Source organism: Chelonoidis abingdonii, chromosome 2 (genome assembly GCF_003597395.2).
Source record: "Chelonoidis abingdonii isolate Lonesome George chromosome 2, CheloAbing_2.0, whole genome shotgun sequence".
Classification (NCBI taxonomy): domain Eukaryota; kingdom Metazoa; phylum Chordata; order Testudines; family Testudinidae; genus Chelonoidis; species Chelonoidis abingdonii.
In genome coordinates this window covers 39,024,378-39,037,641 of record NC_133770.1, presented here as the reverse complement: position 1 = coordinate 39,037,641, position 13,264 = coordinate 39,024,378, and the positions used below count along the sequence as shown (strand labels likewise).

Sequence of the window (13,264 nt, the reverse complement as noted above, 5' to 3'; positions counted from 1 at the left end):
TTAGGGTTGCCACATACACAGTATACATGACAAAAAGCCATAAGATCAAAGAAATAAAAAAATTCACACAGCTAACAGTACATACCTTCTCCTCCACTCACTGGCACAAACCCTTAACGATACCACTAAACTACTGTATACCACCACAGACTGCATACCAGAACCTCAGTCTGACCTCCTGCACACATGCCTTTAACAAACTATCCCTTCCAAAACTATGAGTTGTGGATGTTTGGTGTAGTAGTGTGCTGTATTAGGAGCGCGTAGTTTGGTAAAGGGGGGTGATAGAAAGCTGGCATCCCAAGAGGGCAGAGTTAGGGCTGCAGTGCATAGTACACCTCTACCCCAATATAACGCTGTCCTCGAGAGCCAAAAACAACTTACCGCGTCATAGGTGAAACTGCGTTATATCAAAGTTGCTTTGATCCAGTGGAGTACGCAGCTCTGCCCCTCCCGGAGCGCTGCTTTACCGCGTTATATCTGCATTCGTGTTATATTGGGTCGCATTATATCGGGGTAGAGGTGTATATGGTACATGAAGTTATGGTAATGTTAAGGTGTGTGCATTTTCTCAAGTGGGAGGGAGATAGGATGGTGTTTCTAGGTAATATAAAGCTTGCTTGGGATTTGTGAAAACACCTTCCCCTTCAATATCAATTGGCAAAAACATGGCAAATATATCCTCTCTTATAATCTACTTCCACTAAGGTTTTCCAATTATTATTCTTTTAAAACTTCCACACAGAAGTCAGAGGTTATGGGGCACAGTGGAAAAGCCATGTGGGACTGATTCTGTAGGAGGAAGAACCTATTAAAACCTATTCCCAAAGCTATGAACATTTCCAGTGACTGCAATATTGCTTCTTCAGCTGCACAAACAAGTAGTAAATGAAAAGAAGCTGTCTCAGTGCGAGATTCTTTGAGGATGAGGGACAGGATAACCATATTTGCAAATGAAAATGTGAGAAGGGCATAATCAGCAGAGAGAACTTTCTATTTTTAAATTTCTAAGAACACAGTTATTTGATAATTTAATACAAACAAGTAGCACTATATAAATAATTCACAGTAAACAATTTGACTCAGCCTTTCTGTTCAAGAATCCTCCAAAAGCATCTTATAAAATTTTATTGATTTATTAATTGTTTGAAATTATACACCAAATACTTTAATATTTCCTGTTCTATAGATTGCTGCCAATCAGTTAACTGCATGCGTTCAATATATCCAGTGTGGCACGTTCTGGTTAATTTGGACCCTAGGTTACACATAGTATGTTTCAACTGGGTCATGGAGCAGAGGCTGTACGTTTTGTGTTTTCTGATTATCTTTAGTCATCATTAAGACAAGGTCAGCTTTGCTCCAAAACTAGACAGATGCAGACAGATCATAGAATATCAGGATTGGAAGGGACCTCAGGAGGTCGTCTAGTCCAATCCCCTGCTCAAAGCAGGACCAATCCCTAGACAGATTTTTTACCCAATTTCCCTAAATGGCCCCCTCAAGGATTGAACTCAAAACCCTGGGTTTAGCAGGCCAATACTCAAACTAGTGAATGAGGTGACTCATTAAGTAGAATATCTCACTTCAAGCTCCATGATCTACATTGACTGCCTACTGCCTTCAAGTGATCTTAAGATGTAGCTTTTAACTTCTTAAGTCTTAAATGGCCTGAGACTTGCCTAACTAACAGATTACCTCTGTCCTGTAGAACGTACATAGCTGCGGTCACGGGAGGTGTATGAGCTAGATTCCTTCCAATTTAAATGCAAGAGGGTACCTGACAGAGTGTTTTCCATGAAAGTACCTCAGCTACAGAATCCACTTTCCTCCTGATCAAGAGGAACTTCATTAGTCTATCTTCCCTGTTGAAGGAAAAGGCCCAGGTAGGGACAACCAAATTGTGGAGGTAAATGCGTGATTATGCAGGTAGTGTCAAAGAGAGGGCTTTGGATTCTTCAACCATAGGATGTTGTTCCAGGAAGAAGGATTGCTAGGAAGAGATGGAATCCACCTAACGAAGAGAGAGAAGAGCATCTTTGCAGGGAGGTTGCTAACCTGGTGAGGAGGGCTTTAAACTAGTTTTGCCGGGGGATGGTGACCCACGCCCAGAGGTAAATGGGGAAATGGGATACTGGGAGGAAACGCAAGGAGAAGAGTGCAACGGGTGACCTCCTGATTCATTCTGAGAAAGCAGGGCAATCGACTAGTTATCTTAGGTACCTGCACACGAACGCAAGAAAACTGGGTATCAAGCAGGAAGAATTGGAAGCCCTAGCACAGTCAAGGAACTATGATGTAATTGGAATAACAGAGACTTGGTGGGGTAAGTCACATGACTGGAGCACCGTCATGGATGGGTATAAACCGTTCAGGAAGGACAGGTGGGGGAGAAAAGGTGGATGAGTTGCACTGTATGTAAGGGAGCAGTATGATTGCTCAGAGCTACAATATGAAACTGGAGAAAAGCCTCGAGAGTCTTTGGGTTAAGTTTAGAAGCAAGAGCAAGGATGATGTCATGGTGGGCATCTGCTATAGACCACCAGACCAGGAAGATGAGGTAGACCAAGCTTTCTTCAGACAACTAACAGAAGTTTTCAGAATACAGGCCCTGGTTCTCATGGCGGACTTCAATCACTCTGACATCTGCTGGGAGAGCAATACAGCAGTGCACAGACAATCCAGAAAGTTTTTGGAGACAATTTCCTGGTGCATGTGCTAGAGGAACCAACTAGAGCCCATGCTCCTCTTGACCTACTGCTCACAAACAGAGAAGAATTGGTAGGGGAAGTAGAAGTGGGTGGCAATCTGGATAGCAGTGATCCTGAGATGGTCAAGTTCAGGATCCTGACAAAAGGAAGAAAGTAGAGCAGCAGAATATGGACCCTGCATGATGTTGCAGTCTATATGATTTTATAAAAATATGATAATGGGTGAATATAATGTAACTGGAATATTCTTCATGCAAAGGTCTCTTGTAAGGTATCATTACAAAGCTTATTGTCTATTGAGTGTGGTCATCCTATTTGTGTGAAGGTATCACTCTTGTATCTGAAACTAGAAATATGAAATACAACTCTGAGCGCCTATTGTAATTGTGCAAAGTGTAGGCCATTAATGGTGGCTTGGAATCTTAATGGCTCCCATTAACCAGGACAATTGACTATAGATGGCTCTATTTGAAGGCAAGCCTTCCTGTGAGTCAGGCTAATATGATGGGGAAAGGAGTCCAGGAGAGCTGGCTGTATTTTGAAGAAGCCTTATTGAGGGTGTAGGAACAAACCATCCCAACATACAGAAACAACAACAATTATGGCAGGCGATCGGCTTGGCTTAACAGAGAAATCTTCAGTGAGCTTAAACACAAAAAGGAAGCTTACAAGAAGTGAAAACTTGGACAGATGACTAGGGAAGAGTATAAAGATACTGCCTGAGCATGCAGGAGTGGAATCAGGAAGGCCAAAGCGCAATTAGAGTTGAAGCTAGCAAGGGATGTGAAGGGTAACAAGAAGGGTTTTTACCAGCATGTTAGCAACAATGTGGTGGTCAGGGAAAGTGTGGGACCCTCACTGAATAGGGGAGGCAACCTAGTGACAGAGGATGTGGAAAAAGCTGGTACTCAATGCTTTTTTTGCCTCAGTCTTCACAGATAAGGTCAGCTCCCAGCCTGCTGCACTGGGCAGCACAGTATGGGGAGAAGGTGAGCAGCCCTCAGTGGTGAAAGAACAGGTTAAGGACTATTTAGAAAATCTGGACATGCACAAATAAATGGGTCTAGATCTAATGCATCTGAAGGTGCTGAGGGAGTTGGCTGATATGACTGCAGAGCCACTGGCCATTATCTTTGAAAACTCGTGGCGATCAGGGAAGGTCCTCGATGACTGGAAAAAGGCAAATATAGTGCCCATCTTTTAAAAAGGGAAGAAGGAGAATCTGGGAAACTACAGACCGGTCAGGCTCACCTCAGTCATCAGAAAAAAATCATGAAGCAGGTCCTCAAGGAATCCATTCTGAAGCACTTGGAGGAGAGGAAGGTTATTAGGAACAGTCAACATGGATTCACCAAGGGCAAGTCATGCCTAACGAACCTGACTGTCTTCTATGATGAGATAACTGGCTCTGTGGATATGGGGAGAGCAGTGGACGTGATATATCTTGACTTGAGCAAAGCTTTTGATACGGTCTCCCACAATATTCTTGCCAGCAAGTTAAGAAAGTATGGATTGAATGAACAGACTATAAGATGGACAGAAAGCTGGCTAAATCGTCGGGCTGAAGGGGCAGTGATCAACTGTTCGAAGTCCAGCTGGCAGCCGGTATCAAGCAGAGTGCCCCAGGGATGATGGGATGGATTGCACCCTCAGGAATTTTGCGGATGACACTAAGCTGGGGGGAGAGGTAGATAGGCTGGAGGATAGAGATAGGGTCCAGAGTGACCTAGACAACTTGCAGGACTGGGCCAAAAGAAATCTGATGAGGTTCAACAAGGACAAGTGTAGAGTCCTGCACTTAAGATGGAAGAATCCCATGCACTGCTACGTGCTGGGGACTGACTGGCTAAGCGGCAGTTCTGCAGAAAAAGCCCTGGGGATTACAGTGGACGAAAAGCTGAATATGAGTCAGTGTGCTCTTGTTGCCAAGGCAACTACGGCATATTGGGCTGCATTAGTAGGAGCATTGCCAATAGATCAAGGGAAATGATTATTCCCTTCTACTCAGCACTGGTGAGGCCACACCTGGAGTACTGCATCCAGTTTTGGCCTCCCCCAATACAGAAAGGATGTGAACAAATTGGAGAGAGTTCTGCGGAGGGGGAGGGCAAGGGAAATGATTAGCGGGCTGGGACACAGGATTTATGAGGAGAGGCTGACGGAACTGGGTTATTTAATTTGCAGAAGAGAAGAGAGAGGGGGAATTTGATAACAGCCTTCAACTACCTGAAGGGATATTCCAAAAAGAGGAAGGAGCTAGGCTGTTCTCAGTGGTACCAGATGACAGAATAAGGAGCAATGATCTCAAGCTGCAGTGGGGGAGGTCTAGGTTGGATATCAGGAAAAAACTATTTCACTAGGGAGGCAGTGAAGCACTGGAATGGGTTACCTAGGGAGGTGGTGAAATCTCCATCCTTAGAGGTTTTTAAGGCCTGGCTTGACAAAGCCCCTGCTAGGAATGATTTAATTGGCCCTGCTTTGAGCAGGGAGTTAGACTAGATGATCTCCTGAGGTCTCTTCCAACCCTAATCTTCTATGGTTAGTCAAATTTGAACCAGAAACCTACAGACGGAAGGATCTGTAAAAATTTTGACGAAACATTCTGAATGTAAACGTTAAACTCAAATATATTATAGAATATCTTCTTTCTTAGAGAGCTGTTTGAAAAATGGGAAGTTAGTTTTGATTCTTTTAAAATCAGAATTCAGAAAAAATTGACAAGCTCTATAGCAGATTGAGAAACAGGCTGATTTTTTTGAGAAAATGCCTGCAAAAAAAGTTATCCCAATCTTCTCATTTAAATTACAAGTTTCAATGAAAAATTTTGCTTAAAAAGCATAAAAATTCAGAACGTTTCAATCAGCTCTGCTTTCTTAGTTTAAATCAGCAACTCTAAAACATGGAGCAGAAGTTTAGAAGGCTCCAAACAGATGGAAATGGCTTATACCATCATTTCACCAGGCTAGAAATCTAAGATCCAGGTTTGGCGAGTGGAAATTCAGCAGATGTCAGAGTATGTCAAGATGAGATAAAAATGCAGCTGAATGATGGTATGGTGGTAATGGTGAAGGGCAGGATCGGTGCTAGTGTTTTTAGCACCCTAGGCGCATGGCCATTTCGCCGCTCCACACACTGGTCTGAGGCTCTGGTGAAGCTGCAGCAGGCATTCCTGCGGAGAGGGTCTGCTGGTCCGCGACTCTGGTGGAGCTGCCGCAGCCGTGCCTGCGGGAGGTCCACTGGAGCCGCAGGAGCAGCGGACTGTCCGCAGGAATGCCTACGACAGCTCCACTGGAGCTGCGGCACCAGGGGACCCTCCGCAGGCACGACTGCGGCAGGTCCACCAGAGCCGCCTGCCGCCCCCCGCCAGCAAAATGCCGCCCCCCAATAATCCTGGCACCCTAGGTGATTGCCTAGGCCGCCTAAATGGAAGCGCCGGCCCTGGTGAAGGGGAGAAAAACAGATAACTTCAATTGGAAGAGTGTATAATAAAAGGACAGGACTGGGACACTGTCAGGGAAGGGAAAAATATTGGGTTCACAATAGTCATTCATCTGACGAAGTGGGTATTCACCCACGAAAGCTCATGATCCAAAACATCTGTTAGTCTATAAGGTGCCACAGGATTCTCTGCTGGGTTCACAATAAGCATTGGATAGAAAAAGGACAGAACCATCTGTAGTGTCATGGCGGAAGGAGGTGGATAGCTGGAATAGTGTATTTCCTTCACACAGCCACAAGTGATTAGGGGAATGACAGTAGGTAAGAGTAAGGTTATGCTGGAACAGAATGCTATTACACCTGTACCCTGATATAACGCTGTCCTTGGGAGTCAAAAAATCCTACAGCATTATAGGTTAAACCGCATTCTATCGAACTTGCTTTGATCCGCAGAGTGCACAGACCCCCCTCCCCAGAGCACTGCTTTACCGCTTTAGATCCAAATTCATGTTATATCGGGTTGCGTTACATCGGGGTAAAGGTATACTTCTTTTCCTATAGTGGTGCAGTACTCCGGCCATTCCTATTTGTGAGGACAGAAAGCTAAGCAGCCAGAGTTATCATCAGGCTGGGAGAGCTGCTTCTAACGCTGCCAGGTCCTGCAGTGTTCTGTTAGCTTGCCAAATCTGCTCTTTACTCTGCTCCAATGCTCTGCATATGTTTCTGTCTTCAGATCATGACAAATGGAAGACAGCAAAAGTACCACCATGGTACTCCTTGTTAGTAAAATATGGGGTGAGAAGGAAAAAAAAGACAGAGGTACTAACACATGCAGCGAGACTATGTTCAAACAAACACTCGTGTTACTGATGTGCCTTGCTAAAGTTGCTCAGTGAATACAGCATCTCCCATTGGTGCTGTCTAGACATACCTCTTTCCTTTTACTGCAAGAGGCACTATACCCAGCCTCAACAACTTCACTGTGGCAGGTACATGCAGCAGTAGGAAACAGACCAAGTAGAAAGTCATGGACCATGAAATAAGCCCTTCTCCGTGCTGCTGAGAGGGCCCCAGCTGGGGGTTCCTAGCTGCGAGTTCCAGTCAGGCTGGGGACAGGGGAAGAGATCAGACCCACCTCCAGGTACCTTTTGGGTTGGGACCCCCACGGTCACAACAATGTGAAATTTCAGATGTAAACATCTGAAAACCTGAAATTGACCAATTTAAAAACCCTCGGGCTGTGAAGTTAATCAAAATGGACCATGAGTTTGATAGGGCCCTAGGGATGCGATAGGAAGAGGAGAACTGACAGACAAGTATTGAGGACACAGAGACAAGAAAAAGCTAAGGACCAAGATACTGAAAATTGCAAGAAACAAGAAAAAATAGGAAAGAGGCAGAAAACTCTCTCGCTGCCTCAACATTGTCTACATCAAATGAAGAGCCAGCAGGCATCACCCTACTAGGGCTTTGCTCCTGGATCCCTTATTAAATGCCTAAGCAGACTCCAAACCCTCTCCCCCAGTTTATAATTAAAAAGCAACTCCCTCCAAAAACAAAACAAAACCCCCACCTTCACGTGGGTCTATAGCTCCTGCACAATCTCAACTACACCACTGACAATCTCAAAATTAGTATACTCCTGTCCTGTTCCTTCTTAATCATCACTAAGAAGGGTGGGAGAAGCCCATTTTCTCACTGAATGAGCAGACAGACTTTCAAAGTATAAGCCTGATGTTGATCTGTGGGCAGACTTCTACACAAACTGAGATTTTCCTGCTCATAGCCAGTGGAGCTATGAATAGTTCTTCACAAGTATATTGATAGTGAACCTACCTGAAAGTCCTGATCATCTATTCCAAATCTCTCTCTCAGATTGCGGAATACCATTGGACAATATTCCTTAAATTTGAAATGACTTGGCATGTTTTCTCTGAAATAGAATGAAAAACAGCAAAATTCACATGCATGTTCAATTAAAGAACTCAAGACAATAACATCTTAAACTTTTGTACAAAACAGAGACAAAGCAGACGTAAGAGTCCATCTACTCCAACCTCTATCAGGTCTATTTTCTCTCTTTTATAGACATACACATAGGGCTTAGTAATCAGCTATATAAGAACCTGATGAAGTCCATACATCTAACTTTTGACAAGTCTTCACATCTGGACTAAAAAACAGTGAAATAATTTCCCCTTTGCCCTACTAATGCTCTAAAGGAGAAACCTTAAACTGGATTATACAAGGATTCAACTATGACACCAAAAAACTCAGAGAAACATCAAAGCTTTTATAAAACGTGGACTCCTTTAATGATGGATTAGTTTTAAAATCCTATAAATAACCTCCCTGTTATACTCAGAAAGAGTAATTGCTGCTACTTCTCTTTGAACTTTGCCACAGATTAGAAGATAGAAAATAATGGAATCATTCCATTTTCTAGAATATTTTTAACCTTCATTTTATCTTTATAGAAGTGCACATGCTATTATTTTGTATCTGAAACACACGACTAATGTACATTGCTGAAAATAAATGCCTGAAGTTATCATTTTGCTAAATCATTCTGATAAATTTCTAACTAATTCCATAGTTTACCATATAACAGAATGGGGTAATATGGTCAACCTTTTATATGATTTCATATCAGGGATTATGAAAAGATGTACATTACTTATTTGGCTTTGAAATACTCTCTATCCCACTGTTTATTCTGATTTATACCTTTTTTTGTTTCAGATATCAAAAATCACTGTACAAAGATTTATGCATTTAAAATACCTAAACAAAAATTTCCATCATAAAAATAACAATCATTTTCTAGATATAAGATATTCATGGGTAATAATATACCATATGGCCAAAGAGTACTACCCAGTAGGCCCTGCTGTCGCTTTTTAGAATATAACAGATGGTTGTGCTTATCACAGGATTAACTTAATCAGCAAAACTTTCTCATTCATTGAAAAATAACAGTTTATAGAATTTTGTAAAATATAGCTGCCAGGGGCTTTATCCTCTTTTACAAAGGGTTGTTACTTGCACTTACTTGTTGAAAAGGTGATTGTCCACCTTTATCTTTGAATATGCTTTGAAATCATCTGGCATCAACATAATAGGGATTTGAACATGGCTCAGTTCATTGATCTAGAGGAGAAGAAAAAACAACATTTAATAACAGTTTAACTTTGCTGACACTTTACAAATACCCTCTACACATGACTTCAGGCAAAGACGGTATGTTTAGTTTGTTTTAAAACTTGTTAAATTCAGGAGAACAAATCCTAAAGCAATTTCAGTTTTTCTGGATGAAAAATTTAATGACATTTTAAAGTTACATGTGTCCAGTTTTATCAGTAAATGTGGCACAGTTACTTTGAATTATTGTTAGAATGACCAATGTCATCAGTTGCCTGTTCAGTAATTTTTTTTAAAGTGTTGCTTTGGTCAAGGGCCAGCTATGATGGAGAGAGTAAGAAAAGCATTCCTGATCTATATTGTAGTAAGTGCCAAGAACCTCCAAAGTACTCTTAGAAAGTACTACTTCTCAGGAATGTCAATCAGATGTGAAATCAGAGTAGAAATTGTGTTTAACCATGAAAATGCTGCTCCTATTTATTGGGCAAAACTACTTTTCTACCCCAGATCATTTGTCACAATTTTGCCAAATTTCATACACTAATTACCACTTTCCCTTACAGCCTAAACTAGGCTCTCTCCCCTCTCCTCTCAGTATGTGCTTGAGTCCTACTACTGCAACTGTATTGAAAATAGACCCCTTGATTTAAACATTTCTTTTTACACATCTTCTCACACTCCACCTTTTAAACACCTCAAAGTAAGTATATTTCCAATGAATATTTTAAGGACTGTTACAGATCCATTTGAATGCAATTTCTATTATTGTCTGATGGGTGCAGTACTACCATCACCATAGTGGATGAGGAGTTGAAAGAGCTAAGAACACAGATGAGATGGCAATAATATTGATTTGAGCTGAGGCCATGGCCCAGCGATAGCACAACAAGCTGCCATGGAGGTAACCTGGCCCTCTGCTTCTGGGTTAACAGAACCTGGAAATGCCATGGAGGTAATATGCTCAGATATGGACCTGAAGAAAAGTAGGACAGAGAAGTGCTCTGAGTAGCTTCCTGAAGTCATCTTCAGTCATATCAGGAGTGACAGATATTGAACAGGTACCATATTAAAGTGACCCCCTAAGCTTAGAGGACATCCAAGGATCCAGAAAGTCTTTAAAAACAAAACAAAAAAACCCACTTGTATTAGAATTTGCTTTTGTTTCAATGGTAATGGTTCCTTACAGGGCAATTATAAAATCTAATTGAAAGAAAGCCCTTATTACAATGAAGAATTTCATGGCAATGTATCACATTAAATCAGTGTAATATAATAATGATTACAATTATAGGTCTCAGTTCAATTTTTGTATTGAATCTGCCAATGCAGATTAACAACAATTAATAATTCTATCAGATTTTATTGTCATATCTCAGAGGAGCAACCTACTGATGATGATGGTAATAATTCCAAACAAAAATAAAATGTGTAATATTTTTCATGTAAAATCATAGTAATAATGGAACCAGACACATTACCAATGAATAATATCACTAATGATCTCATTTATGCTTCTCGCACTTTTTAACTGAGAAGACATTCTTTCGTTTTTATGTGGTATAATGTGTCTCATTGATACGTCTATTTTAGTCGAAAGTTGTGGTAGAAGGGAAAAGTGCATAGAAACTAGGGAGAGATAGTCTCCATGCAGCCAAACAGATTAAAAAGAGCAACTGCTTAAAAGAACATTGTTAGGTTAAAAGTATTAGAAACAAAAAAACAACAAATTTCTTTGCCCAGGTTCTATTTATTATTAAATCTTTATATATATATTTAATTTAGGCTTCACTCCTGCACAGGACATATGTAACTTATGTGATATATGTAATATATGTAACTTAGCCCTTGATTAACATGAGGGCAGATACTTGAATCTGCATGGAGACTCATTAACTTGGGGTAAATTGGAGAATTAGGGCCTTACTTTTTGCACTGCCTATCTGGATAACAAAAATCAATTAGTTTCTAGTTAATTTCAAGTTCTGGTTCATGTACAATGCTGCTATGTCTGGGATGCAAACATAGAGCAAGAATGTTTGGGTTATCCTGTTTCCACTGGAATTTTATTTCTTAAATTAATAAAAACATTTATTTACCTTAATTTTGGAATACTGTACACTTGTTTTAACAAAGCCTAAATTCTAGAGTAAATCTGACTTGAGAGTATCCCTTTAAACTAGGGAATGTTTTAGGATTATATTTAAAATTTCAAAAATGACCATTTATGTCACATCTTTAAGTTCATTACCAATATTTACGTTAAAAAATAAATGTAATTGTTTTCATACATCAAAAAGAAACTTCACAGGTACTTCACCACTTTTGAAAACAAACATCTTTTTGTTGTTGTATTTATTAAATTTTCCAGCACAGTATTTGAACCACAGCTTAACAAACACAATAATTAGCACTGGTTGCTCTCAGTGGACTACAACAAGTTTTAACTTGGTAACATAGTGGAAAAACAATTTCAATCTCTTATGACTGCCCAGCATAAACTACTACCTGAAAACGATCTATTTTTGTTTATGAATCAAGTGCTCAATAGTCCTTTTAAACCATTAGTGAAAAATCCATGGAGAAAGATCACCAAATACTATACCAAGAAAGTATTTTTAGTCAAGGCTCTTGCAGGGTTCTGAATCCTGGTCCTGAAATTGAATTTGCATTGGCAGATCTTTGTGCTCATGCAGAGCCCTGTGAGCTTCAGTGAGGTTTTAAACATGGGAAAGCCTCCCTCTATGTGGAGCCAAATGGAGGAAGAGAGCCTTAGTTTGCCCACCAGGGAAGAGTCCTGCACTGGCAAGGATATGGGGTAGAGATGACCTAATATGTAGGATTCTAATTTCCAGAAGTTTAATTGTAAATATTATACAGATGGAGTGGTATAGGAAGGTTTCATTGAATCAGAGTAGTGGTTTGTGAGGGGCTTGAAAAATCCACTTACCATGAACTTTTGGAGAAACTGAGCTTTCTCACAAAATAAAAATTAAGACTTTAGTCCTTACAAATCTGAAGTGGGTGCCAATGCAGTGTTGCCTTCCTAAATCTGCAGCCAGACAACTCCACTGCTATCTCTGCCGCTTACAACTTTCCTCAGTGACAGCAGGGATCCTCGAAGTTCATTGCAGTTACTCGGATCCTTGAGGGCAGCAGTGAAATTGATAAGAAGCAATCAATTTTACTTCAGTGCTATTTTAGAAAGCTCTGAGCAACTACAGAGATAGGCACTGGAGTTATTTAACAGAGAACAGGGTCCAAAAGGCAAGTTTTTGGGGATGGGCAAAGTGGTGCACCCTTCTGCACATATCACAGTATCCAAGAGGTTCTAGGAAGAATGCTCCTTCCTCCCAGAAGTCTGAGCAGCCTCAGAATTCCTGGATTAGTAAGTGTTTGGTAATTTTTTCAAGACCTACTTGTAAAAGCATCCACAGAACCTAACAAATCACTGTGACACATTCTCATTAAATACAAGGAACAGTAAAAGCAGCAAGAACTGTTGACTGAACACTCACTACCATCTAAAATATGCAGTCTTTGGTTGATTTCATTGTTCTTCATAAATTCACACTGGAACAACCTGCACTGACGATTCAGTAATGATACAGGACCATATTTAACCATTATACAAAAAGCTGGATAAGAGATAAACATACAGATATCTTACAGTATAACAGTTTGTTATAACAGATAAACATGGATGTTTAGATTTGCTTGCATATGATTACCTACTCTTTTAGGTAGCTTTAGTTATATTTAAAGTGTCCTGTTCTTCCAAGTAGCAGACAGGCACTCTACACATCAAATTCTGGCTGCTTCCTGGAACGAAGGAGAACAGATCTTCAAGTAGGCACAACCACATGTTGCCAAAACAGCACCAGTGTGTGTCTGTATTCTGGTCACAAGCACTCTTACGTGTTTTAAGTAATAAAATAAAAACTACTAACTATGTTTAACTCACACATCTTAAAAAT

General features: G+C 40.7%; 1 protein-coding gene across 4 annotated transcripts in view; it reads right to left on the bottom strand.

Moving 5' to 3' along the window:
• Positions 1-13,264, bottom strand: part of PIP4K2A (phosphatidylinositol-5-phosphate 4-kinase type 2 alpha) — a 207,756-nt gene that overhangs the window by 87,197 nt on the left and 107,295 nt on the right. For 3 of the 4 annotated variants that reach the window (XM_032775653.2, XM_075062290.1, XM_032775654.2), the window contains exons 2-3: positions 9,202-9,299; positions 7,986-8,082 (exon numbers count right to left, since the gene is read on the bottom strand). In XM_032775653.2, the coding sequence (XP_032631544.1) occupies positions 7,986-8,082; positions 9,202-9,299 (195 nt within the window). Of the gene's footprint in view, positions 1-7,985; positions 8,083-9,201; positions 9,300-13,022; positions 13,110-13,264 lie in introns of all 4 variants that reach the window. The other variant, XM_032775655.2, reaches the window with a different exon arrangement.